Source organism: Hypomesus nipponensis, chromosome 2 (assembly GCF_054491055.1).
Source record: "Hypomesus nipponensis isolate SF chromosome 2, ASM5449105v1, whole genome shotgun sequence".
In the NCBI taxonomy this organism is placed as follows: domain Eukaryota; kingdom Metazoa; phylum Chordata; class Actinopteri; order Osmeriformes; family Osmeridae; genus Hypomesus; species Hypomesus nipponensis.
Window position 1 is genome coordinate 1,509,228 of NC_140362.1, and position 26,075 is coordinate 1,535,302.

A 26,075-nucleotide genomic window follows, 5' to 3' on the forward strand; every position below is an offset into this window, starting at 1 on the left:
CTCCTCCAACACACACACGCACACACACCCCGACAAACACAGCCCACTCCCCCAAACTACTCCCCCTCGACCAACCCCTCACCCCTCACTCCTCCATCTCTCTCTAGGAGGAAGTAAACCCGACTTGCCGCCTCAGTGCTAATAACCATCTCTCCTGTCTGTCTGGTGAGACTTGTAAGACTGCAGGCAGAATAGCCGTGACAACAACACTTAGTCTGCTGTGTTATTACTCATCCTCACCCCCAGGATGAGGAGCACAGAGTAGGCCGAGAGAGGGGGCGAACCCTCTGTTATTCCGATGCAGGGAGGGTGAGGACAGAGAGTGATAATGAACCATGTTTACAGTGTTTCAGGTGCCAGACATTGAACACACAGTCCTTGGTCCTCCAACTCTCCTCTCCAACTCTCCACCTCTCCTCTCTCCATCTCTCTTCTCCACCTCTCCTCTCCAACTCTCCTCCACCTCTCCTCTCTTCTCCAACTCTCCACTCCACCTCTCCTCTCTCCACCTCTTCTCTCTTCTCCACCTCTTCTGTAGGGAGTCAGGTGGCTGGGCAAGGCACTTCACCCTACTTGCCTCGGGGGGAATGTACCTGTACTAACTGTAAGTCGCTCTGGATAAGAGCATCTGCTAAATGACTAAATGTAATTGTCTTCTGCACCTTTCCTCCATCTCTCCTCTCCGTTCTTCATTATACCAAGCAGTAATCCATCTCTCTCTTTATCGCTTTAACATCTCTCCATAGTCTATAATTAAATCAACTTGTATTTGTTCAGCCCTTTTAACAATCAACATCACAAATGGGTTTCCCACTGCCCCAGATCCCTCCCTCCCTCCTGACGATAATCCTTCCATCTCATTTCTCTGTCTCCCACATTCTGTCACTTCCCTGTCCCCCGTCCCTTCATGAGTCACTGTTTCCTTTCCAACACTTACATTATCCCTCCTACCCCCTTCCCTCTTTCTGTCTCTTTCTCTCACTCCCTCTCTCTCCATCCTCCCACTCCCTCCTTGCTAATAATAACCCAAAGGACAGCGAGTCATGGAGCAGCTCTACGCATCTCATCTGGCCCACACAGCTCCGCAGGGGGGAAAAGGAGGACAAGTATCGGCCTCCTGCCAAGCTAATGCTAAGGCTAACACTGGGGCTAATGTTGATGCTAATGTTGAGGCTAATGTTGATGCTAATACTGAAGCGAACACTGAGGTTAATACTAAGGCTAACACTGAGGCTAACACTGAGGCTAATATTGAGGCTAATGTTGAGGCTAACACTGACCCTAAGGCTAACACTAACCCTAATGCTAAGGCTAAGGCTAACAGTATTCTCCCTTTGGAAACACATCAGATGAAAGTCGTGTGTCTGATGTGTTGATGGTCCTGGCTGCAGAGTGGTGCTGGCATGGCCAGAGGGAGCACACACACACACAAAACACGCACTCTCTCTGTCACACACACACACACACAACACAAACACTCTCTCTGTCACACACACACACAACACACACTCTCTCTCTGTCACACACACACCACTCGCACAAACACTCTCTCTGTCACACACACACACACACACAACACAAACACTCTCTCTGTCACACACACACAATTTTTCCCAGCCCAGCATACTAAGCTGACCCAGCACACCCCCCAGTACTCAGTAGAATGGCGATAGCATTATGTGCTCATTTGTTTGGCCGCAAACCATTCCCCTCAAAGACGGATGTGGAAATCAATAACACTGAAGTTTTCCCACGCCACCCCCCTCATTTTACCCCCACCCCCTCATTCTACCCCCATCCCCTTCATTTTACCCCCCCCCCTCCTCATTCTACCCCCATCCCCCTCATTTTACCCCCACCCCCCCAATCTACCCCCACCCCGCTCATTCTACCCCCATCCCCCTCATTCTACCCCCATCCCCCTCATTCTACCCCCATCCCCCTCAATCTACCCCCACCCCCCTCATTCTACCCCCACCCCCCTCAATCTACCCCCACCCCCCTCATTCTACCCCATCCCCCTCATTCTACCCCCATCCCCCTCATTTTACCCCCACCCCCCTCATTCTACCCCCACCCCCCTCATTCTACCCCCATCCCCCTCATTCTACCCCCACTCCCCTCATTCTACCCACCCCCCTTCCCATATAAGACCTTTAAAAAGTTCAAATTAGGTTTGAGAAACAAATCAAATCTTTTTGTTTCTCACTTTTGTTTCTCTTCCTGCAACAGATACAAGGCCTGGCTTATCTCTGCTGTGACAGTGTAGTGAATAAAAAGGTCATATCATCCAATCTGTGCACAGGATTAAATTGGCTGCAGAATGAACAGGATAGTGCACCCTGTAATGCATCATTTTGTCTTTCTTTCTTCTTTACCGCAGTCATCTCTCTCTCTCTCTCTCTCTCTCTCTCTCTCTCTCTCTCTCTCTCTTACTCTCTCTATGTCTCTCTCTCTCTCTTGTTCTTCGTCCCCTCCCCATGCAGGGATATAAACTGTTGTGTTTACTGGAGACTGGAGCTGCATCTTAGTGATACACAGCTTGGCCATCAGAAGAATATCCTACACACACACACCTACACACACACACCTACACACAAACATATACTCTCTCTCTCATATACACACACACACACACACACACAGACTCTCTCTCTCTCTCTCTCTCTCTCTCTCTCTCTCTCTCTCTCTCTCTCTCTCTCTCTCTCTCTCTCTCTCTCTCTCACAAACACACTCACACCACTACCTATCTACCACTCTGCTAAGAACCAAAACATTTATGAAACCAGCAGAGCACTTTTAGGAGCAGCCTGGCTCCCCGGTCTCTACCCGGCAACACCAGAGGGGGAGCCTTCCTATTGGCCCAAAGTGGTTATATTTTCTCCTCCTTCAAAGCTTTCCCATTGTGACAGCGTCATTGTAACAGGTACAGCTTTCAACCCCAGGCCCATTAGCAGTGTAAGGGCTGATGAAGCCATGAACAGCCAGCTAGCGTCTCCTGAGAGGGAGTAGGAGAGGGTAGGAGGGGGGGGGGGGTAGGTGAGGGCAGGAGAGGGTAGGAGGGTGGAAGAGAGGGTAGGAGGGAGTAGGAGAAGGTAGGAGGGGGTAGGAGAGAGTAGGAGAGGGTAGGAGAGTGTACGAGGGATTAGGAGTGATTAGGAGGAGGTAAGAGGGGTATGATAGCAACAGAGAGTAGGAGGGATTAGGAGGGATTAGGAGGAGGTAAGAGAGGGTAAGAGGGGGTAGGAGGAGGTAAGAGGGGGTAAGAGGGGGTAAGAGGGGGTAAGAGGAGGTAGAAGGGGGTAGGAGGAGGTAAGAGGGGGTAAGAGGGGGTAAGAGGGGGTAAGAGGAGGTAGAAGGGGGTAGGAGGAGGTAAGAGGGGGTAAGAGGAGGTAGAAGGGGGTAGGAGGAGGTAAGAGGGGGTAAGAGGGGGTAAGAGGGGGTAAGAGGAGGTAGGAGGAGGTAAGAGGGGGTAAGAGGGGGTAAGAGGGGGTAAAAGGGGGTAAGAGGAGGTAGGAGGAGGTAAGAGGGGGTAAGAGGGGGTAAGAGGAGGTAGGAGGAGGTAAGAGGGGGTAAGAGGGGGTAAGAGGAGGTAGAAGGGGGTAGGAGGAGGTAAGAGGGGGTAAAAGGGGGTAAGAGGAGGTAGGAGGAGGTAAGAGGGGGTAAGAGGGGGTAAGAGGAGGTAGAAGGGGGTAGGAGGAGGTAAGAGGGGGTAAAAGGGGGTAAGAGGAGGTAGGAGGAGGTAAGAGGGGGTAAGAGGGGGTAAGAGGGGGTATGAGGAGGTAAGAGGGGGTAAGAGGGGGCATGAGGGGGTATGATAGCAACATATATGTGTGAGGCACACACTGACAGATTTCTTTGATGAATGAAGTGGGTCAAGTTTTAAAACCGCCGTCCTTGAATTAGGAAGGTTGTTGGAGTGTTTGCTCCCCAACGGCTCCTTAAAGCAGAAATAACCGGGCTGCTCCTCGTGTGTCAGGACAGCGGCCCTCCTCTGGCTCAGGATGTGGAGCCCCTCCTCTGGCTCAGGATGTGGAGCGGCCCTCCATTAATCTTACTACATGGATAAGCAGACTGACTCCTTAACTGGACAGGTTTCAAGATCCTCTCTCTCTCCATCCTCTCTCTCTCCATCCTCTCTCTCTGTCCTCTCTCTCTCCATCCTCTCTCTCTCCCTCCTCTCTTTATCCTGTCTCCATCCTCTCTCTCTCCATCCTCTCTCTCTCCATCCTCTCTCTCTCAATCCTCTCTCTCTCCATCTTCTCTCTCTCCCTCCTCTCTTTATCCTGTCTCCATCCTCTCTCTCTCCATCCTCTCTCTCTCAATCCTCTCTCTCTCCATCCTCTCTCTCTCCCTCCTCTCTTTATCCTGTCTCCATCCTCTCTCTCTCCATCCTCTCTCTCTCCATCCTCTCTCTCTTTGTCCTCTCTCTCTCCATCCTCTCTCTCTCCCTCCTCTCTTTATCCTGTCTCCATCCTCTCTCTCTCCATCCTCTCTCTCTCCATCCTCTCTCTCTCAATCCTCTCTCTCTCCATCCTCTCTCTCTCCCTCCTCTCTTTATCCTGTCTCCATCCTCTCTCTCTCCATCCTCTCTCTCTCTATCCTCTCTCTATCCCTCTCTATCCTCTCTTTATCATCTTTCTATCCTCTCTACCTCTCTCTATCCTCTCTCCATCCTGTCTCTAGCTTCTCTCTATCCTCTCTCTGTCCTCTCTCTATTCTCTCTCTCCCCATCCTCTCTCTATCCTCTCTCTCCTTCTCTTTGCTCCGTCTCTATATTCTCCTTCCTTCTTTCGTCCACCCCATCTCTCTCCTCCCCCTTTCCCCCCCCCCTGTCTTCTCCCTCTCTCTCTCCACCCCTCTCTTCTCCCTCTCTTACTCCTGTTCCTCTCTCTTTCTCGCTATCTCTATTCTACTTCTATCTCTCTTTCTCCTCCTCTCTCTCTCTCTCTCTCTCTCCTGGTTTTCTTTCTCCTGGTTTCTCCTCCTCCCTCTCTCCTGCTCTCTCTCTCGTGGTCTCTCCTCCATCTCTCCTGCTCTCTCTCGTAATCTCTCCTCCTCCCTCTCTCTCCTCCTCCAGGCTGTGTTTCCTCAGGTTGTTTAGTCCAGGCTGTGCCTCTGTAACCTTGGGGCCACATGATTAGACCTTACAACTAGACCCTGACCTGGCTCTAATGCTGGCCCCCAGGGGCCACACACTCACTCACTCACTCACTCACACACTCACACACTCACACACACACACACACACACACACAGACACACACACACACACAGACACACACACACACACACAGACACAGACACAGACACAGACCGTACACACCCTAACAGATGAATCTGGTGAGACACACACACATTATCACCCAGCAGTTTGGAGGAGGCTCACCCTACCCCACCCAGCGCCTCGTCCTGGGTGATGCAGTTAGAGGCACTGCAGTCACACAAAGAGAAAAAAGGAGAGAAAGCGAGGCCTGAAGTGAGATGACGGGGGGAGAGAAATGAAGGTGGGGGAGGTGGGGGAAGAGTAATTTAAGTAAGAGAGGAGCAATTGGTATGAGAGCAGGGGAGGCGAGGAGACACAGAGAAATACTTTGTGGTCTTATTTACACGCAGCTACCAGTATGACAGGTAATCTGGGCAAATTCTCCACAGGCCCATGGCAGACGGCTGAGGGTAAAGATGGAGAAAGAGAGAAGAGAGAGGAGAAAGAGGGAGGAATGAGAGAGGGGAAGGACAGAGAGGGGGGAAGGAGAGGGGGGAAGGAGAGAGAGGGGAAGGAGGGAGAGAAAGGGAAAGGAGAGAGAGGGGAAGGAGAGAGAGGGGATGGAGGGAGAGGGGGGAAGGAGAAAGAGGGGGGATGGAGGGAGAGGCAGAGCTACGTGTGCAAAATGCCTGACAGCTGTGTCTGAGTCTGTGAAGACAGGAAGAAAGCAAATGGTTTTCTAGATGCTAATCTGCAGCAGCGGGGGATAGAGGGATCGAGGCAGAGGAGAGCAGGTAAGAGGAGGTTAGAGGAGAGGGGGGGTGAGGGGAAGAGGAGGAGAGGAGGGGACGAGGGTTAGAGGAAGTTAGAGGAGAGGGGGGTGAGGGGAAGAGGAGGACAGAAGGTGGGCGTCAGCTTGTTGACAATTTGTGACAATATTATTTATCTCCTGCAAGGAAGAGATATCAAAAGCATTTTTTAATTCAATTTATCTTTTCCCATTTAGGCATGAAGGATCAGAGGAAGAAGCACACAAGCAACATATCTCACAGTGTGTGTGTGAGTGAATGAGTGAGTGAGTGTGTGTGTGTATGTGTGCGTGTGAGTGAGTGTGTGTGTGTATGTGTGCGTGTGAGTGAGTGTGTGTGTGTGTATGTGTGCGTGTGTGTGAGTGAGTGTGTGTGTGTGTGTGTGTGTGAGAGAGAGTGAGTGTGTGAGTGCGTGTGTGTATGTGTGCGTGTGTGTGAGTGAGTGTGTGTGTGTGTATGTGTGTGTGCGTGTGTGTGAGTGAGTGTGTGAGTCTGCTATACTGCAGAGCCAGATTGTTTGATTGTATTTATAGAGCCATGCATGCTCAGCTGTCTGTCACAGCTCACAGCCAATTAGACAACTGCTAATAGGGCTGAGATGACTCTATCCTCCTTTCCTCTCCACTCCTCTCCTTTCCTCCTCTTCTCTCCTCCTCTCCTCTCCTCTCCTCCTCTCCTCTCGTCTCGTCTCCTCTCCTCTCGTCTCCTCTTCCCTCCTTTCCTCTCCTCCTCTTCTCTCCTTTCGTCTCCTCTCGTCTCGTTTTCCCTCCCCTCCCCTCCGCTCCGCTTCCCTCCTCTCCTCTACTCTCCTCCTCTCCTCTTCCCTCTTTTCCTCCTCTCCTCTCCTCCTCTCCTCTTCCCTCCTCTCCTCTCGTCTAGTCTCCTCTTCCCTCCGCTCCTCCACCTTTACACACTACCCCCCTATACATACACATACATACACATACAGAAACAAACATCAGAAATGTACACACACACCACATGTGGTGCATGCCTTAACTCTCCATCTGCAGCTATACGGTCCCATGGGGGATCACACACACACACCATACGGTGCCGTCCAGTGCATCTGCAGCCTCCCCAGGGAACAGGGAGGGAGAGGGGGGGGGACAGAGGGAGGGAGAGGGGGGAGGAACTGAGGTAGAGAGAGAGTTGAAGATTGAGTAGAGTAAGATATAATAAGTAACAGTGAGAGATAGAGGGAGAGAAGGAGAGCGAGAGAGAGAGAGACAGAGAGACAGAGAGAGAGAGAGATAGAGAGAGGGAGGGAGGGAGGGAGGGAGGGAGGGAGGGAGGGAGGGAGGGAGGGAGGGAGGGAGGGAGGGAGGGAGGGGAGAAAATGAAAACATCCATTTCATGCATATTGGGTTTCCTTACGAGGGAGGTTTAAATAAATGTTTGAGCAGAGTTGTTTGTAATTTCAACAGAGTCCCGTCTGTCTGTGTCTAGCAGACGAGGGGTGGAGGAGGGGCGGCAGGCCTGGGTGGGGTTGTGAAGGTTGTGGAGGGGACGCACGCCTGGGTGGGGTTCTGGAGGGTGTGAAGGGGTTGCAGGAGGGTGTGGAGGGGCCGCAAGCCTGGGTGGGGTTGTGGGGGGGCGGCGGGCCTGGGTGGGGTTGTGGTGGGGTGACAGGCCTGGGTGGGGTTGTGGGGGGGCGGCAGGCCTGGGTGGGGTTGTGGAGGATGTGGAGGGGCCGCAGGCCTGGGTGGGGTTGTGGAAGATGTGGAGGGGCCGCAGGCCTGGGTGGGGTTGTGGTGGGGTGACAGGCCTGGGTGGGGTTGTGGGGGGGCGGCAGGCCTGGGTGGGGTTGTGAACCCTTGTGAGCACGGGGAGAACATACACTTAGAAAGACCCAGAGGTAGCAGCAAACAGCCCCCCTAGAGGGATGAATGCCCAGACCTTCTTACTGTAATGCCACACTGCAAGTGCACCTGTGCATGCATGTGTTTGTGTTTGCTCTGTCACATTTCAATCCCAACCATAGACCGTAGACTGACGGAATACCTCAAGATCACAATTACAAGAGAAAAAATTATTTCTCTTCTAAAACAATTGGTTATTTGGTATAATAATACTTGAATATAGAATGTCAGATAACTAACTGTGTGGAGTCATAAAAGCTGGAAGCAGAGCTACTCCCACACTAATACACCACTGTATGAATCCAACCTACTAAACACGACTGGTAAGAAATCTAATTAAAGGAAAATCAATGCTGCAGAATTCCCTCTCTGCGTCTCACAACTCTCCGCAGGGTGAATCCACACGCTACGCTGAACTTTTCTCTGACTCGCTGACGCTTTCCCCATCTTTTTTACTCTCTTTTTCAAAGAAGTCTTAATAGCATCTTTCTGTGCACCCGTGTCCATCGTGATGGATTACGGTGTGGAGGGTTCCAGCCTGAGAGAGGCAGCGCTCTCTGACACATCTGTCCTGCCTTGGCCCAGCCAGGCTCCCCTTCGCACATCCATCCTCATTACAGCTGTCAGGATAAATACAGCACTCAAACTTGTTACCTGAGGGTGCAAATAAAAAATGATGTACCCTATACATGAGGCTCTTCGCAAACGTTGCTAAGCAGCAGTTATTGTGGCATTGTGTTTATGCTTCATCCTCTGGGATCTGGCCAGGCTGGTTCTGTCCTGATCTAACTCAACCCTTCCTAAACCAGGCCGGTTATGTCCTGGTCTAACCCAACCATTCCTAGACCAGGCTGGTTCTATCTTGGTCTAACCCAATCCGGTTCTGTGTGCAGCACTACTTTATAGGAGTTAGGAAGGTAATGTTACAGTTTTTCACAAACACACAAAAAGCAAAGCTTTGGCACAAATTTCACAACCTTAACGTAATGTACTAATTGCTCGGCCCAATTTATCACTACTTCACACTCCCTTATCTGCATTAGACTTTCCTTGTTTACACACTGATGTCAATTACACATCACCTTGTTGTCAAAACACTACACACAATGTTCAGTTGTTGCATACACTTCTCAAGGAAGAGGACATGGAAGAGGACAAGGAAGAGGATGACAAGGAGGAGGAGGAGGAAGAGGAGAAGAAGAAGGAGGTGGAGGAGAAAGAAGAAGAAGGACAGTGATCTCTAATGAGATTCGGGCCACCGTGGTTGACCATGTGCTCAACCATGGTTTGAGCATGAGGGAGGCTTGCCAGAGGGTCCAACCTAATCTCAGCCGCTTCACAGTTGCTGCCATCATTAGAACCTTTAGAATGGAGAACAGGTATGAATTCTATTTGCCTTGTGTACTGAAATACTGCATATCATTAGAATACAGTGTGGTCACTGTATTTGTATTTTGCACGACTGAAAGAGAACCACACTGTGGAGGAAGAACATGCACTTTCAAAGCTGAACAGGAGACTGACATTGTGAAAATGGTTTGTGAAAACAACACTATCACACTCTGACAGATACAAACCAGGATCTTGGTTGACCATGCCACATTCAGAAACATTCAGACCATCAGCCTCTCTACACTGTACCATGTTGTCCGCAGGAATGCAATGCCGATGAAACAAGTGTACAGGGTCCTATTTGACCGGAACACATCAAGGAGTTACAGCGAGAGTTTATAAGTCCCATACATTCAGCACTGACACATGCATGTATTGCACCTGTAATGTGTCTCACTGTACCCCACTGTGTTGACCCATCTGTGTCCATACTATACAGTAACTTGCATTATCATGCTGTCTGTTCCAGCAGATCCAGGAGCATGACACAGCTAATGATCTATATGAAGACATGAATACATATTCATTGATGAGGTTGGATTCAACCAGGTGAAGAGGAGGCACCGGGGCAGAAATGTCATTGGCCAGCGCACCATTGTTGAGGTCCCCGCTGAGCGTGGTGGGAACATCACTTTGTGTGTTGCAATGGGTTGAGCAGGCCCGTTGACAGTACTGTACTGTTCAAAAAAGAAAACTTTGGCCTACACTGAGACATTTTACAAGAGTTGAAATGGCTCATCCTCCAGAGTCATTGTCATTCATATGGTGTGTTCCATTTCGAGAATTGTGTTTTACGGTAAATGTTGCACTACTGTGTGCTGTGAATGCTTGGTAGTGTGCAGCAAATGCTTATTGTGTGTACTGTTATGAATGGTATGTGTGTGTCATTTGAAAATATGGCTGTGTGTACCAAATAAGAACACGAGTTGCATTTTGTGAACAGATAAGAGATTTGATGGCAAAGAGTCATCTTGCAAAGGGAGTGTCAGGTTTAGCGTTTTGTGTGTGAATTTTTCAGTTTTGTGTGTGCAGTTTTGAGAAAGACGTTATTGTTTTGAGAAACGTGTGTTAACAATTGTGAAAAACTCTAAGTAGATATCAGGTAGATAATGTTAGGTAGATAAGGTTAGGAAGATAATGTTGAGTAGATTTAAGGTAGATAATATTAGGTAGATCATGTTGGGAAGATAATGTTAAGTAGAGATTATGTAGATAATGTTAAGTAGATATTAGGTAGATAATGTTAGGTAGATAATGTTAGGAAGATAATGTTGAGTAGATATCAGGTAGTAATGTAAGGTAGATAATGTTAAGTAGATATCACATAGATACTGTTAAGTAGATATCAGATGGATTATGTTAAGTAGATAATGTTAGGTAGATAATGTTAGGTAGATATCAGGTAGATAATGTTAGGTACATGTCAGTAAGATAATATTAGGTAGATAATTTTAAGTAGATATAAGGTAGATCATGTTAGGTAGATCATGTTAGGTAGATATCAGGTAAATAGTGTTAGGTAGATATCCTGTAGAGAATTTTAGACAGTGAATATTAGGTATAGATATTAGCTTGTCAGCTAAAATATGTTCCATTAAGTAGCTAATTAGGCATCTCTAACACGTTCATCATGTCCTAATGAAAGTGAGGGGCTGCTGGATAGAGAAAGGTCACTGAGACAGCCTTATTCAGCCAGCTGCCTCTGACACTGGAAGGGTTAGGAGAATAAAAGAGCTACTAGTGCACCACATACAAGGAGGTGACAGTACACTGTGGAGGTGATAGTACAGTATGGAGGTGATAGTACAGTAATGAGGTGATATTACAGTAATGAGGTGATATTACAGTATGGAGGTGATAGTACAGTATGGAGGTGATATTACAGTATGGAGGTGATATTACTGCAGCTGCATAAGTACAGTATGGAGGTGATATTACTGCAGCTGCAGAAGTACAGTATGGAGGTGATATTACAGTATGGAGGTGATATTACTGCAGCTGCAGAAGTCTAACGACCACGAGAGAGTATGAAGAAAGAAACACATGACCCTGTCAGCCAAGCTCACCATCTGTCTAAAGACTACAGCTCCCATCTCTATTAAAACTACAGCTCACCATCTGTCTAAAGACTACAGCTCCCATCTCTATTAAAACTACAGCTCACCATCTGTCTAAAGACTACAGCTCCCATCTCTATTAAAACTACAGTTCATCATCTGTCTAAAGACTACAGCTCCCATCTCTTTACAGACTACAGTTCCCATCTCTTTACAGACTACAATTCCCATCACTTTACATACTTCAAGTGCTAATGAGGAATGTTGTGCTAATAGACACAACGTTCAAAACCCAAAACAAATAGCTTTCTCCCAGACATTACCGTCTGTGCAACAAGAATGAGATTTGCATATCTAGAAGTAATTGCCCCCCCCCCCTCCTCTCCTTCCCATCTCAGCAGCCCTGTAATGGAATCTATCTGGCAGCATTACAGAGCTGGAGGAGCCACAAGGCGTTTAGTGGTATCTCACCAAGCATCCCATTAGAGGAGTATCATAACACAATAAGCCTGTCGCCACTCCTCCCAGCCCTCCTGCTGCAGTACCATGGGGGGTGGAGGGGAAGACTGGGGGTGGAGGGGGGGGTGGAGGGGAAGACTGGGGATGGAGGGGAAGACTGGGGATGGAGGGGAAGACTGGGGGTGGAGGGGAAGACTGGGGGTGGAGGGGGGGGGTGGAGGGGAAGACTGGGGGTGGAGGGGAAGACTGGGGGTGGAGGGGGGGGTGGAGGGGAAGACTGGGGGTGGAGGGGAAGACTGGGGGTGGAGGTACATTGTGTAGTACACTGTGGTGGAGGTGACAGTACACTGTGGTGGAGGTTATAGTACACTGTGGTGGAGGTGACAGTACACTGTGGTGGAGGTGACAGTACACTGTGGTGGAGGTGATAGTACACTGTGGTGGAGGTGACAGTACACTGTGGTGGAGGTGACAGTACACTGTGGTGGAGGTGATAGTACACTGTGGTGGAGGTGACAGTACACTGTGGTGGAGGGCCCAGTGGGAGCAGCTTGTTACAGCTGTGCAGCCTCCCTAACGAGGAAAATATCACATTAGTACCCTCCCTGATGCTGCAAGATCACACACTAACTGACCCTGAAACTGTTCCAATCCTCCTCCTCTCTGTCACACACACAAACCTGCATCTCTCAGTCACACACACACACACCTGCATCTCTCAGTCACACACACACACACACACACATTCCCCGTCCTGCATCTCTCAGTGTTACTACACACACCTTTTACTGCCAGGATAAACACTGTATGTTTTTTTTCTTCCTACATTTTCATCTCACGATTTGCCAGCCAAATCAATCCATCTCCATCATTGCCTGTTGCAGTTCTTTGCCTACCTCCACCCCCGCCTCCCCCCTTCTCCCCCGCATCCCCCATTTCCCCCGCCTCCTCCTCCACACCATCTGTCACTCCCTCCCTGCATCCCTCCTTCAATCATTTTTTCATAACTCTATCTCTGGCCTGGGTCCGTTTTCATGCACTCATCTCACTCCCTCCCACCCACTCAACTCTCAATCTGAATTATATATACATGGAGCACACACATTCCCCTCCTCCTCCAGCACCACCAGAGGAGGAGGGAGGAGGAGGAAGGAGGGGATGATAGCTGGAGGAGGAGGGAGGAGATGAAGGAGGGGATGATAGCTGGAGGAGGAGGGAGGAGAGAGGAAGGAGGGGATGATAGCTGGAGGAGGAGGGAGGAAAGAGGAGAGAGGAAGGAGGGGATGATAGCTGGAGGAGGAGGGAGGAGGGAGGAGGGAGGGGATGATAGCTGGAGGAGGAGGGAAGAGAGGAAGGAGGGGATGATAGCTGGAGGACAGAAAGGAGGGGATGATAGCTGGAGGAGGAAGGAGGAGAGTGGAAGAGGGGATGATAGCTGGAGGAGGAGGGAGGAGAGAGGAAGGAGGGGATGAAAGCTGGAGGAGGAGGGAAGAGAGAGGAAGGAGGGGATGATAGCTGGAGGAGGAGGGAGGAGAGAGGAAGGAGGGATGATAGCTGGAGGAGGGAGAAGAGAGGAAGGAGGGGATGATAGCTGGAGGAGGAGGGAGGAGAGTGGAAGGAGGGGATGATAGGTGGAGGAGGAGGGAGGAAGGAGGGTATGATAGCTGGAGGAGGAGGGGAGGAGGGAGGAGGGAGGGTATGATAGCTGGAGGAGGAGGGAGGAGGGAGGGGATGATAGCTGGAGGAGGAGGGAGGAGGGAGGAAGAAGGGCATGATAGCTGGAGGAGGAGGGAGGAGAGAGGAAGGAGGGTATGATAGCTGGAGGAGGAGGGAGGAGAGAGGAAGGAGGGGATGATAGCTGGAGGAGGAGGGAGGAGAGAGGAAGGAGGGGATGATAGCTGGAGGAGGAGGGAGGAGGGAGGAGGGAGGAGGGAGGAAGGAGGGGATGATAGCTGGAGGAGGAGGGAGGAGAGAGGAAGGAGGGGATGATAGCTGGAGGAGAGGAAGGAGGGGATGATAGCTGGAGGAGGAGGGAGGAGAGTGGAAGAAGGGGATGATAGCTGGAGGAGGAGGGAGGAGAGAGGAAGGAGGACATGATAGCTGGAGGAGGAGGGAGGAGAGAGGAAGGAGGGGATGATGGCTGGAGGAGGAGGGAGGAGAGAGGAAGGAGGGGATGATAGCTGGAGGAGGGAGGAGAGAGGAAGGAGGGAATGATAGCTGGAGGAGGAGGGAGGAGAGAGGAAGGAGGGGATGATAGCTGGAGGAGGAGAGAGGAGAGAGGAAGGAGGGGATGATGGCTGGAGGAGGAGGGAGGAGAGAGGAAGGAGGGGATGATAGCTGGAGGAGGGAGGAGAGAGGAAGGAGGGAATGATAGCTGGAGGAGGAGGGAGGAGAGAGGAAGGAGGGGATGATAGCTGGAGGAGGAGAGAGGAGAGAGGAAGGAGGGGGTGATAGCTGGAGGAGGAGGGAGGAGAGAGGAAGGAGGGGATGATAGCTGGAGGAGGAGAGAGGAGAGAGGAAGGAGGGGGTGATAGCTGGAGGAGGAGGGAGGAGAGAGGAAGGAGGGGATGATAGCTGGAGGAGGAGGGAGGAGAGAGGAAGGAGGGGATGATAGCTGTAGGAGGAGGAAGGAAAGAGGAAGGAGCGGATGATATCCATGGATGATGGCGCGGTTCAATTACTGCAACACGTTTTCCTCAGACTATGACCAGCTTATCATTGTCTTGAGGAGCCGGCAGGCTCTCTCTCTCTCTCTCTTTCTGTGTCTCTCTCTGTCTCTCTCTCTGTCTCCCTCTCTCTCTGTGTCTCTGTCTCTCTCTGTCTTTGTCTCTCTCCCCTCTCCCCCTTCCATCCCTCTTCCCCACCTCCTCCCACTCCTCTCCCTCTCTGCTACATGGCCTAAAGAGGAGTGTGTGAGGGAAGCAGCTGCTGAAATATTTATTGATCTGTTTTTCTCAGTTTTATTTATTTTCCTCCTGACCTGCCCTCCTTCCCCACTCAAAGCCACACCACCTGAAGCACAGACAGATGTGTGCAGGTGAGGCGCTGAAACCAACAACATGAAACCATCCCTCAGCATTCTTTTCACTACTCGTGTCACCACTGTAAACAACACAGGAGGGATGGGGATGGACCACTAGGGATGGACCACTAGAGATGGACCACTAGAGGTTGACCACTAGAGGTTGACCAGTGAAATTGGGCTTTGAATAGTGAGTACCAGTAGAGATGGATCAGTAAGGCTGGACTCTAGTACAGACATACTCTCGTACAGACCTCGGCCTAATTCCAATCCGCTTAATAAATTGATTAAAAAATTATGACAGTCTTGTTTGGTTGTATACACAGTCCTGAACATATATATTTGCAACAATTTTCCTAATTGAAACGTTTCTAAAAATCGCTAGTTTGGTACGCTAATGTTACAGTGCTGAATTACACAGTCCCGCATTTTCTTTAATATCAGTGCATACTCGACTTGCTTTGGAGATATCGATACGTGCTAAATACGTACCTGTAACCAAGTGGCGTCCCATTTCTTAGGGATATGTAGCCCTTACCCCTCAATTTCCAGGGCCAAGGGCTAGGGGTAAGAAAGGGGTAAGGGGGAGTATTGGGATTCGGCCAAACTGCTCTACAACAGACATACTCCACGTCTCTAGTACAAACATGCTCTAGTACGGACATACTGTAGTACACCAGTACAGACATACTATAGTACTCCAGTACAGACATACTGTAGTACTCCAGTACAGACATACTGTAGTACTCTAGTACAGACATACTGTAGTACTCCAGTACAGACATACTGTAGTACTCCAGTACAGACATACAGTAGTACTCCAGTACAGACATACTATAGTACTCCAGTACAGACATACTGTAGTACTCCAGTACAGACATACTGTAGTACTCTAGTACAGACATACTGTAGTACTCCAGTACAGACATACTGTAGTACTCTAGTACAGACATACTGTAGTACTCCAGTACAGACATACTGTAGTACTCTAGTACAGACATACTGTAGTACTCCAGTACAGACATACAGTAGTACTCCAGTACAGACATACTATAGTACTCCAGTACAGACATACTGTAGTACTCCAGTACAGACATACAGTAGTACTCTAGTACAGACATACTGTAGTACTCCAGTACAGACATACTGTAGTACTCTAGTACAGACATACTGTAGTACTCCAGTACAGACATACTGTAGTACTCCAGTACAGACATACTGTAGTACTCTAGTACAGACATACTGTAGTACTCTAGTACAGACATACTGTAGTACTCCAGTACAGACATACTGTAGTACTCTAGTACAGACATACTGTAGTACTCCAGTACAGACATACTGTAGTACTCCAGTACAGACATACTGTATTACTCTAGTACAGACATACAGTAGTACTCCAGTACAGACATACTGTAGTACTCTAGTACAGACATACTGTAGTACTCCAGTACAGACATACTGTAGTACTCTAGTACAGACATACTGTAGTACTCCAGTACAGACATACTGTAGTACGGACACACTCCGGTGAGGCTCTGGACAATAACTGATGAAGTACTGGTGAAACAGTAGTCATGGTAACAATGCAGCAGTAACAGTAGCAGTGTGTTTGTGTGACGGGTGGAGCTGCTAATGTTGTCTGTAATTCCAGCCTGTCCCACTGGGGGCAGTGCATCACCCCCTGCCCTCTCTGCACCAGAGGGGGGAAATGAACGTCTCTCTTCCACCTGCTGCCACACAGATGAACCCCCCCCCCCACACACACACACACAAGCACACACATACACACCTAACACACACACACCAAAGCACATACACACACACTCCCCACGCACTCCCCACACACACACACTATCACACACACATACACCCTCACACAAACACACAGTCCCATCAGCAGACATGGCCAGCATTAGTGCATAAGCCTTTTCCATTGATTTTGTGGGTGAGCTTCTTGTCTTCTACTAATGAGGAGAGAGAGGAGGGGGGAAGGAGAGAGAGAGAGGGGGAGGGAGAGAGAGAGAGGGGGGAGGGAGAGAGAGCGAGGGGGGAGGGAGAGAGAGAGGAGGGGGGAGGGAGAGAGAGAGGGGGGGGAGGGACAGAGAGAGAGGGGGAGGGAGAGAGAGCGAGGGGGGAGGGAGAGAGAGAGGGGGGAGGGAGAGAGAGAGGGGGAGGGAGAGAGAGAGGGGGGAGGGAGAGAGAGAGAAGGGGGGAAGGAGAGAGAGAGAGGGGGGAGGGAGAGAGAGAGAGGGGGAGGGAAAGAGAGAGAGGGGGGAGGGAGAGAGAGAGGGGGGAAGGAGAGAGAGAGAGGGGGATGGGAGAGAGAGAGAGGGGGGAGGGAGAGAGAGAGGGGGGAAGGAGAGAGAGAGAGAGAGAGAGAGAGAGAGAGAGAGGGGGAGGGAGAGAGCGAGGGGGGAGGGAGAGAGAGGGAGGGGGGAGGGAGAGAGAGGGGGGAGGGAGAGAGAGGGGGATGGGAGAGAGAGATAGGGGGGAGGGAGAGAGAGAGGGTGGAGAGAGAGAGAGAGAGAGAGAGAGAGGGGGAGGGAGAGAGCGAGGGGGGAGGGAGAGAGAGGGAGGGAGGGGGGAGGGAGAGAGCGAGAGGGGGGAGGGAGAGAGAGGGGGGAGGGAGAGAGAGGGGGGAGGGACAGAGAGAGAGGGGGAGGGAGAGAGCGAGGGGGGAGGGAGAGAGGGGGAGAGAGAGAGAGAGGGGGAGAGAGAGAGAGGGCAGGGAGAGAGAGAGAGAGAGGGGAGGGAGAGAAAGAGGGGGGAGGGAGAGAGAGAGGAGGGGGGAGGGAGAGAGAGAGGAGGGGGGGGTTGGGCTCCTGGAGCTCCCAGAGGAACAGCCGCCTGCACTAATCTGAATCCTGTTTCCAACAACACTAACTCCCTCACACAAGAGGCGAGAGTGAGAGAGGAAAGGGGGGGAGAGAGGGAAGAAGAGAAGAAACAGAAAGCAGATAGAGGGAGGGAGACAGATGGAGAGAAAGGGAGAGAGAGACGGAGAGAGAGAAAAAGAGAAAGACAGATGGAGAGAGGGAGAGAGAGATGGAGAGACAGAGAGAAACAGAGAGAGAGAGAGAGAGAGAGAGAGAGAGAGAGAGAGAGAGAGAGAGAGAGAGAGAGAGAGAGAGAGAGAGAGAGAGAGAGAGAGGGATGGAGAAAGCGCAGCTCACTCTCTGAAGACCGCTTCATCTACAGCTTCTCTGGGAGTCAGATGGCTGAGCGGTGAGGGAGTCGGACAACTAATCTGAAGGTTGCCGGATCGGTTCCCAGCTGTGCCAAATGATGGTGTGTCCTTGGGCAAGGCACTTCACCCTACTTGCCTCGGGGGGAATGTCCCTGTACTTAATGTAAGTCGCTCTGGATAAGAGCGTCTGCTAAATGTAAATGTTCACTATATTCCTTTATTGATAAGAAATCAATGACAGTTATTTATGTCTGTTTATGAGATGTCTGAATAGTGTGGCGTCTCCCAGCCTGCTGACTCACACGGGCCGCATTGATCTCCAGCTCTCTCTCCCTCACAGCTAGACCCATCCTCCAGCTCTCTCTCCCTCAGCTAGACCCATCCTCCAGCTCTCTCTCCCTCACAGCTAGACCCATCCTCCAGCTCTCACTCCCTCAGCTAGACCCAACCTCCAGCTCTCTCTCCCTCAGCTAGACCCATCTTCCAGCTCTCTCTCCCTCACAGCTAGACCCATCCTCCAGCTCTCTCTCCCTCACAGCTAGACCCATCCTCCAGCTCTCTCTCCCTCAGCTAGACCCATCCTCCAGCTCTCTCTCCCTCAGCTAGACCCATCCTCCAGCTCTCTCTCCCTCAGCTAGACCCATCCTCCAGCTCTCTCTCCCTCACAGCTAGACCCATCCTCCAGCTCTCTCTCCCTCACAGCCAGACCCATCCTCCAGCTCTCTCTCCCTCAGCTAGACCCATCCTCCAGCTCTCTCTCCCTCACAGCTAGACCCATCCTCCAGCTCTCTCTCCCTCACAGCTAGACCCATCCTCCAGCTCTCTCTCCCTCAACTAGAACCAGGGGGCAGGTTGGCCAGGGGGCAGGTTGGCCAGGGGGCAGGGTGGCCAGGGGGCAGGTTGGCTAGGGGGCAGGGTGGCCAGGGGGCAGTGTGGCTAGGGGGCAGGGTGGCCAGGGGGCAGGGTGGCCAGGGGGCAGGTTGGCCAGGGGGCAGGGTGGCTAGGGGGCAGGGTGGCTAGGAAGCAGGGTGGCCAGGGGGCAGGGTGGCCAGGGGGCAGGGTGGCTAGGGAGTCTGGGAGGCGGGTGTGGGGGAGGAAATTGTACTGCAGTAATCAAAACCATTATAACTACCCATGTCCGGCTGAACACCATGCAACTGTATGTCTTTTACATTCAACTGTACATAAACACTTACATTATAATTGCAAACAAGCTCAGCTGTAGACATCATGATGACAGTGGGGCATGAGAATGTATTTGTTAACCCTGCTGAAGAAGACTCAAGGGGCTTATAGTGATGTAGAACACACCATCACATTACACTACACCATCACACCACACTAGGGCTGCCGCGATTCGTCGGCGTCATCGACGACGTCGATGCTGAAAATGCGTCGACATCAATATTTTTAATCGACGCATCTTTAAAAAAAGAAATATTATAAAAAAAATACAAAAAACGCTTCAATTCATTATCCACCTTATTCTCAGGGGGTCTACTGTAGAAATGATTATGGGTGCAACTTCCGGTGAGCGGAAGTTGCGGTTTGCTATACGTTAGTCCCAGCCAGCCGTCAACAGTGATTCTTTCTAAAGTAATTTCAACTATAATTTTACTAAAACTGGTTTGTTTTTAAACATATGTTGTCATTTGATTGTTATTATTATTGTTATAAAATCTCATTGCGGAGCTCTGGTAGGCTACCTGTTGTGCTGTTCGCGGCTTTACTACAGCTAACAACCAGATTTAGCTAAATCTGTAGCTTCCACGACAGTGTGTTGAACACACACCCACAACAAAAGGGATTGTTCTTGTGACAAACGCTACTGTTTCCATCACCTGCCAACAGATGAGTCCTACAACAGAATGTAGCTGAAAAACCTAGCCTTGAAGAGACCACCCAAAACACTATCGTATGTGTACTCATTTCATTTTGTGGACAAAAAGCTGACGGAGGAAATCCGCATCCTACTTTGTGTTTGCATGCAAGTGTTCATATATGATTTTTAGTGGGTTAGTAGTGTCCTAGTCCAGCAACACATGAGCACCCAGTCGTTTCTATTTCACCTGACGATGAAACTAAAACCCAGGACCGGTGATGTGGGACTTTGAGGCTCTGACTAGGCTCTATGTCTGCTTTAAGGTAGACAAGGTTGTGTCCCACTTCCTTTATTAAAACGCGACCAACTTTATTGCGGTGGAGGTAGCTAGCTACTGATTAGACTCTGAGCTTTTCAGGTTATTCATCGCTTCACCCGCCGTCCGTAGCAACAGAGTTGCTAAAGTAGCTAAATTTGCTAGTTTACGTTATTTGAGGCCTTTTTTTCAGGTCGGCCTCCCATCCCTCGATAGTAGAAGGCAGAGGTATGATCAAATTTTCCAGATTCAGGTGTAACAGGCTGTGTTCCCACATGTTTTATTTCGCATCAGAATTAGCTTATCGCAATGACTGTTTGAGTGTTACCATGACAATCGCCGGCTCCGGAAGTTTCCTTTCTCTTGCTATTTAGCTAACTTGTTAACCGTAATGTAACCATGACGCGTTGCTAGGACAATGGAGGCGTATGAAGTGATTTAAAGACGTTAGCCCTAACGTCCGGCTCTAGTGTGTGGTAAATGTACACTACCTGGTTCTTAGATAATTGGCGAGTATTGCTATCGAATCATTACCGAATTGGCATAAGCACCAGCCCAGAACCAGCACCTTGGAATTTTTGGTTTAAAAGGGGTGTGTGTTCGTGTATGTTGGGATATGTTATGTACCTTATCTAAATATTTTAATTAATGTTGGAGTTGATAGTTTAAACCTACAGTTTTGCACTTTAATTTGTAATCCTTTGTTTGTTTGTCAATGACATATATAGTTTGTTGTTTTCAAAATAAAATGAACTGAAATGGTCCAAAAATTCTATATATTTTTTTGAATATTTTTTTTAATTAATCGTTTAGATTAATCGACTAATGGAAAAAATAGTCTACAGATTAATCGATAGAAAAGTAGTCATTAGTGGCAGCCCTACACCACACCATCACACTACACCATCACACCATCACACTACACCATCACACCACACCATCACACTACACCATCACACCATCACACCACACCATCACACTACACCATCACAACACACCATCACACCACACCATCACACCATCACCTCACACCACACCATCACACTACACCATCACACTGCACCATCACACTACACCATCACACTACACCAACACACCACACCAATACACCATCACCTCACTACACCATCACACTACACCATCACACTACACCATCACACCATCACCTCACTCTACACCATCACACTACACCAACACACCAATACACCATCACCATCACACTACACCATCACACTACACCATCACACCACACCAACACACCATCACCTCACACTACACCATCACACTACACATCAAAATACACTATCGCATCCCACCATCACCTCACATCACACCACACCATCACCTCACACTATCACACCATCACCTCACACTATCACCTCACACCATCACTTTACACTATCACCTCACACCATCACGTCACATCACACCATCACCTTAGGTTAGGTTTAGGTTGGGTGAGGGGCAGTTCTATGGGCGTATGTGAAGCCCTCTGTGAGATGATTGCGTGTAAAAAGGGCTATACAAATAAATGTTGATTTGATTTGACTCACATCACCACCTCACACCATCACCTCACACCACCTCACACCACCTCACACCATCACCTCACACTATCACATCACAGTCATCTACCTGTGTTTCAGCCCCTTGACTGTGTGATTAGCAGCAGTGTGTGTGTGTGTGTGTGTGATTAGCAGCAGTGTGTGTGTGTGTGTGTGATTAGCAGCAGTGTGTGTGTGTGATTAGCAGCAGTGTGTGTGTGTGTGTGTGATTAGCAGCAGTGTGTGTGTGTGTATGTAATCAGCATGTTCCCCTGCCTTTTTGGGAAACAGACCAATCTCAGACGCCAACACTGGCACAGCATGAAAAGCAAAAGACGAGATGAGTCCAATAAATGAGAAACCACGCAGGGAGAAAAGAGCAGCGCATGATGCCTGGTGCTGGGAGCAGCAGGGGGGCCGGGGTGTGGGCCCAGGGGGGCGGGGTGTGGGCGCAGGGGGGCGGGGTGTGGGAGGGGCGCAGAGAAGATGGAGAGTGCCAGACATCTGTTGGTGTTGGCAGAAACAGGTATCCCTCTGCTCTCCCTCTCCCAGCCAGCGCTGCTGATCCGGCAGAGCGGACACTGACCTGGGGGGGGGGTTACCCACAAACATGCACCTGCTTGCCCTGTATGATGCCTGGTGACACACGGTCACATTCTCACGACCCCCTTCACTTCCTGTTCTTCACTTCCTGCTGCTTGTTACCGTGCTCACCTATTATCGTGTGGCTGGAGCTGAAGGAGGATCTACATATCTGATCATATTTTACACACCTGAGAACCTACCTCTGACAACCTACACCTGACAACCTACACCTGACAACCTACACCTGACAACCTACACCTGACAACCTACACCTGAGAAAATACACCCCACACTGCAGATCTCATATAGGTTCTATCAGTTACATGATAACATTACACCACTAATCAGATTTTGTAGTTGTTGCAGAATTTTGCAGGATTGCAGAGGAGCAATCCTCTTATGGCAGAACAATGTAATTTGGTGTGTGGGTGCCCAGTTCTCAGGCATAATTGGGTCTTCATGGAGACAGTAAGGTAGCTTGGCAGCGGTGGGAGACACATCAGGATACGAGGGGTGGGGGTGGGGGGGGACAAGGGGGACAGAGGACAGGGGGGGCAGGGGGGGCAGAGGACAGGGGGGCAGGGGGGACAGAGGACAGGGGGGGCAGGGGGAACAGAGGACAGGGGGGGCAGGGGGGACAGAGGACGGGGGGGCAGGGGGGACAGAGGACAGGGGGGGCAGGGGGGGCAGAGGACAGGGGGGCAGGGGGGACAGAGGACAGGGGGGGCAGGGGGAACAGAGGACAGGGGGGGCAGGGGGGACAGAGGACAGGGGGACAGGGGACGGGGGGGCAGGGGGGGGAGAGGACAGGGGGGGCAGAGGACAGGGGGGGCAGGGGGGACAGAGGACAGGGGGACAGGGGACGGGGGGGCAGGGGGGGGAGAGGACAGGGGGGGCAGGGGGGACAGAGGACACGGGGGGCAGAGGACAGGGGGGACAGGGGACAGGGGGGACAGGGGACGGGGGGACAGGGGACGGGGGGGCAGGGGGGGGAGAGGACAGGGGGGGCAGGGGGGACAGAGGACAGGGGGGGCAGGGGGAACAGAGGACAGGGGGGGCAGGGGGGACAGAGGACAGGGGGACAGGGGACGGGGGGGACAGGGGACGGGGGGACAGGGGACGGGGGGGCAGGGGGGGGAGAGGACAGGGGGGGCAGGGGGGACAGAGGACAGGGGGGGCAGGGGGAACAGAGGACAGGGGGGGCAGGGGGGACAGAGGACAGGGGGACAGGGGACGGGGGGGCAGGGGGGGGAGAGGACAGGGGGGGCAGGGGGGACAGAGGACAGGGGGGGCAGAGGACAGGGGGACAGGGGACGGGGGGAGAGGACAGGGGGGGCAGGGGGGACAGAGGACAGGGGGGGCAGGGGGGACAGAGGACAGGGGGGGCAGGGGGGACAGAGGACAGGGGGACAGGGGACGGGGGGGCAGGGGGGGGAGAGGACAGGGGGGGCAGGGGGGACAGAGGACAGGGGGGGCAGAGGACAGGGGGACAGGGGACGGGGGGCAGGGGGGGTCTCATGGAGGGCTGGGGACAGAGGGGACAGGGGGGACAGTGGACAGGGGTGACAGGGAGACATAAGCAGTTAGATGTTAGTAGCTTCCTGAGTTATTGTAATTAAGGGGAGGGTCTTTATTTACTATTGATTTCCCACGTGGAAACGGGAGACTCTCTGGACTGGTGTGGTGGAGTGGCACTACTTTCCACAATCCAAGGGCTGTTAAAGGAGCAATGCAAGCTTTAAACCAAGTCTTAAAAGGGTATGAGGCCAGATACTGACTGCCAGAGAAAGATGGGATAGAATAAAACATGTCTTGGCTTACAAGGACACTCACTAGCGTATGACAGGGGTGCTATCTGTTTAGCAGTCTCCTTTGCAGTGCGCTCGCGGGATACAGTCTAGCCCGCACAACCCTTCGCTGTGAGGCGCGCGCATCCTTGGTGCGATAAAAAAAATATCTCCCAAAGAAATGGCCTGTGAATCATCCGAATGCGCGTTATTGTCCGAAATCGTTTGAATCATTAGATGTCAGAGGAGAAAACAAGAGCGAACTCATGTCTGAGGCGGACGCTGGGCTAGGATATGGGCTAGGATTTCCACTGTTTATGTGTTTTGTGGTTAAGATACACAGGGGCACTTGCAACCCTTCTTCAACTCGGCGCGGGAAAGTGAAGGTTACACAGCACCGCGCGTGCTCTGCCGCTCCTAGACATCCCCTTCCTCTCCCGCGGAATACGCTACGGAGAATACTTCACCAGTCTGCAGCCTGTTATGAAAGTCTACAACATCAGGAGCTACGGGTGCCACACCGTTCACGTCGGGATGCGCCCGCCTCCCACGGAGCCGCGGGATGTTCAGAGACGTAGCAAATCTACTCCCCGTTAAAGAGAGAAAAACCTGTTTACATGCAATGTTCGTGGACCAAGTGCAAGCACGCGGCGCTGCGCATACAGGACCATGCTTCATGCATTTGCCCGTCACCGCGTCCTCCCTCATTCTCTCTTTCTTTATTTCTCTCTCTCTCTCTCTCTCTCTCTCTCTCTCTCTCTCTCTCTCTCTCTCTCTATCTCTCTCTCTCTCTCTCTCTCATTCTCATTCTCTCATTCTCTCATTCTCTCTCATTCTCTCTCTCTCTCTCTCTCTCTCTCTCTCTCTCTCTCTCTCTCTCTCTCTCTCTCTCTCTCTCTCTCTCTCTCTCTCCTCACCACCACAAGCAAATGAGAATCTAGTGCACTGGAGCGCGCTGGAGCACACACATGATTCATATCCAGGTAGACCCCCATCACGAATCAGACACATTAGTATTCACCTCCCGCACCGTTACAGGGAGAAGCAACGGCTGATGCGGTCTGCATTGTGACTCGGTAACGGAATCGGTCTCAAATCATAGTACCCCAGCAGAACTTACCGTTCGAGATTAGAGCGAGGAGAAAAACGGCCAAGACGGGGCAGCCCATGTTGGAGTTCTGATTGGGGATCATTGTTGTTTTCGTTCTGTAGTGTCGTCGTAGTCCGCTTGTGTGGTCTTCGCAGAGTAAAGACGACTCCAATCTTTGGTTTTCAATAGGAGAGACTTCTTTCACGTGTGACTGCACGAAACAAGACGCACGGTTTCCTCTGATGACCCCGCTAAGGTTACCGACGAAAGGGCTGCTGATGTTTTCGTAAAGAGACACCCAGTCATCCACAACTGTATTTGCAAAAGAAAATGCAAAAATATTCCATGCACAGAATTTTGTTTTTGTTTTTTTTCGGGGGACAAAATGAGTTAAACAGCACCCGAGTGCAGATTCTCAACTCTCTGCGTCTGCAGACTGATGAATCAGACAAAAACTGTCTTACCAGAAGGATTTTGAGAGTATTTCGGTACAGTTCGTCCGTAATTAGGTTACTCTTGTCTTCCTCTGTCGGTATGCAGCGCGTCCTGTCGCTCCGCACTCAGCACAACGCAGGCAAAAACACAGAATACTGAAGCGGGCACAAAAAAATAAAAAAACATGATTGACAGTTCAAGGAGAACTTCTTTCTTCCAATCAGCAGCACCAAGTAAGGGGGCGGGATGCAGTGATGTTGTACCCGGAGTGGGCGGCCAAGGAGGCACTCTGGCCAATCAGAGACGCAGGGTGGGCGGGGAAAGCGCGAGGCAAAGAACGGCGCGGTGATATGGCTTTGTGATTTATCACTAGCTTAGTGTTGCTGCAGTACTGGGAGAAACGGTCTGGAGGGGACAGAGATAGTAACTGCACAGCAGAGTCCAGAGGAATGGAGATGTACCTGGATGGAGAGAGGAGGAGGATGGAGGAGGAGTGAACAGG

At 50.9% G+C, this 26,075-nt stretch overlaps 1 protein-coding gene across 1 annotated transcript in view; it reads right to left on the reverse strand.

Moving 5' to 3' along the window:
* The window catches only part of iglon5 (IgLON family member 5), a 67,186-nt gene extending 41,499 nt beyond the window's left edge, over nucleotides 1-25,687 (reverse strand). The window contains exon 1 of the mRNA XM_084669187.1: nucleotides 25,169-25,687. Coding sequence (XP_084525313.1) covers nucleotides 25,169-25,241 — 73 coding nt within the window. The 5' untranslated portion in view covers nucleotides 25,242-25,687. The remainder of the gene's footprint in view (nucleotides 1-25,168) is intronic.
* Between the last annotated feature and the right edge of the window lie 388 nt (nucleotides 25,688-26,075).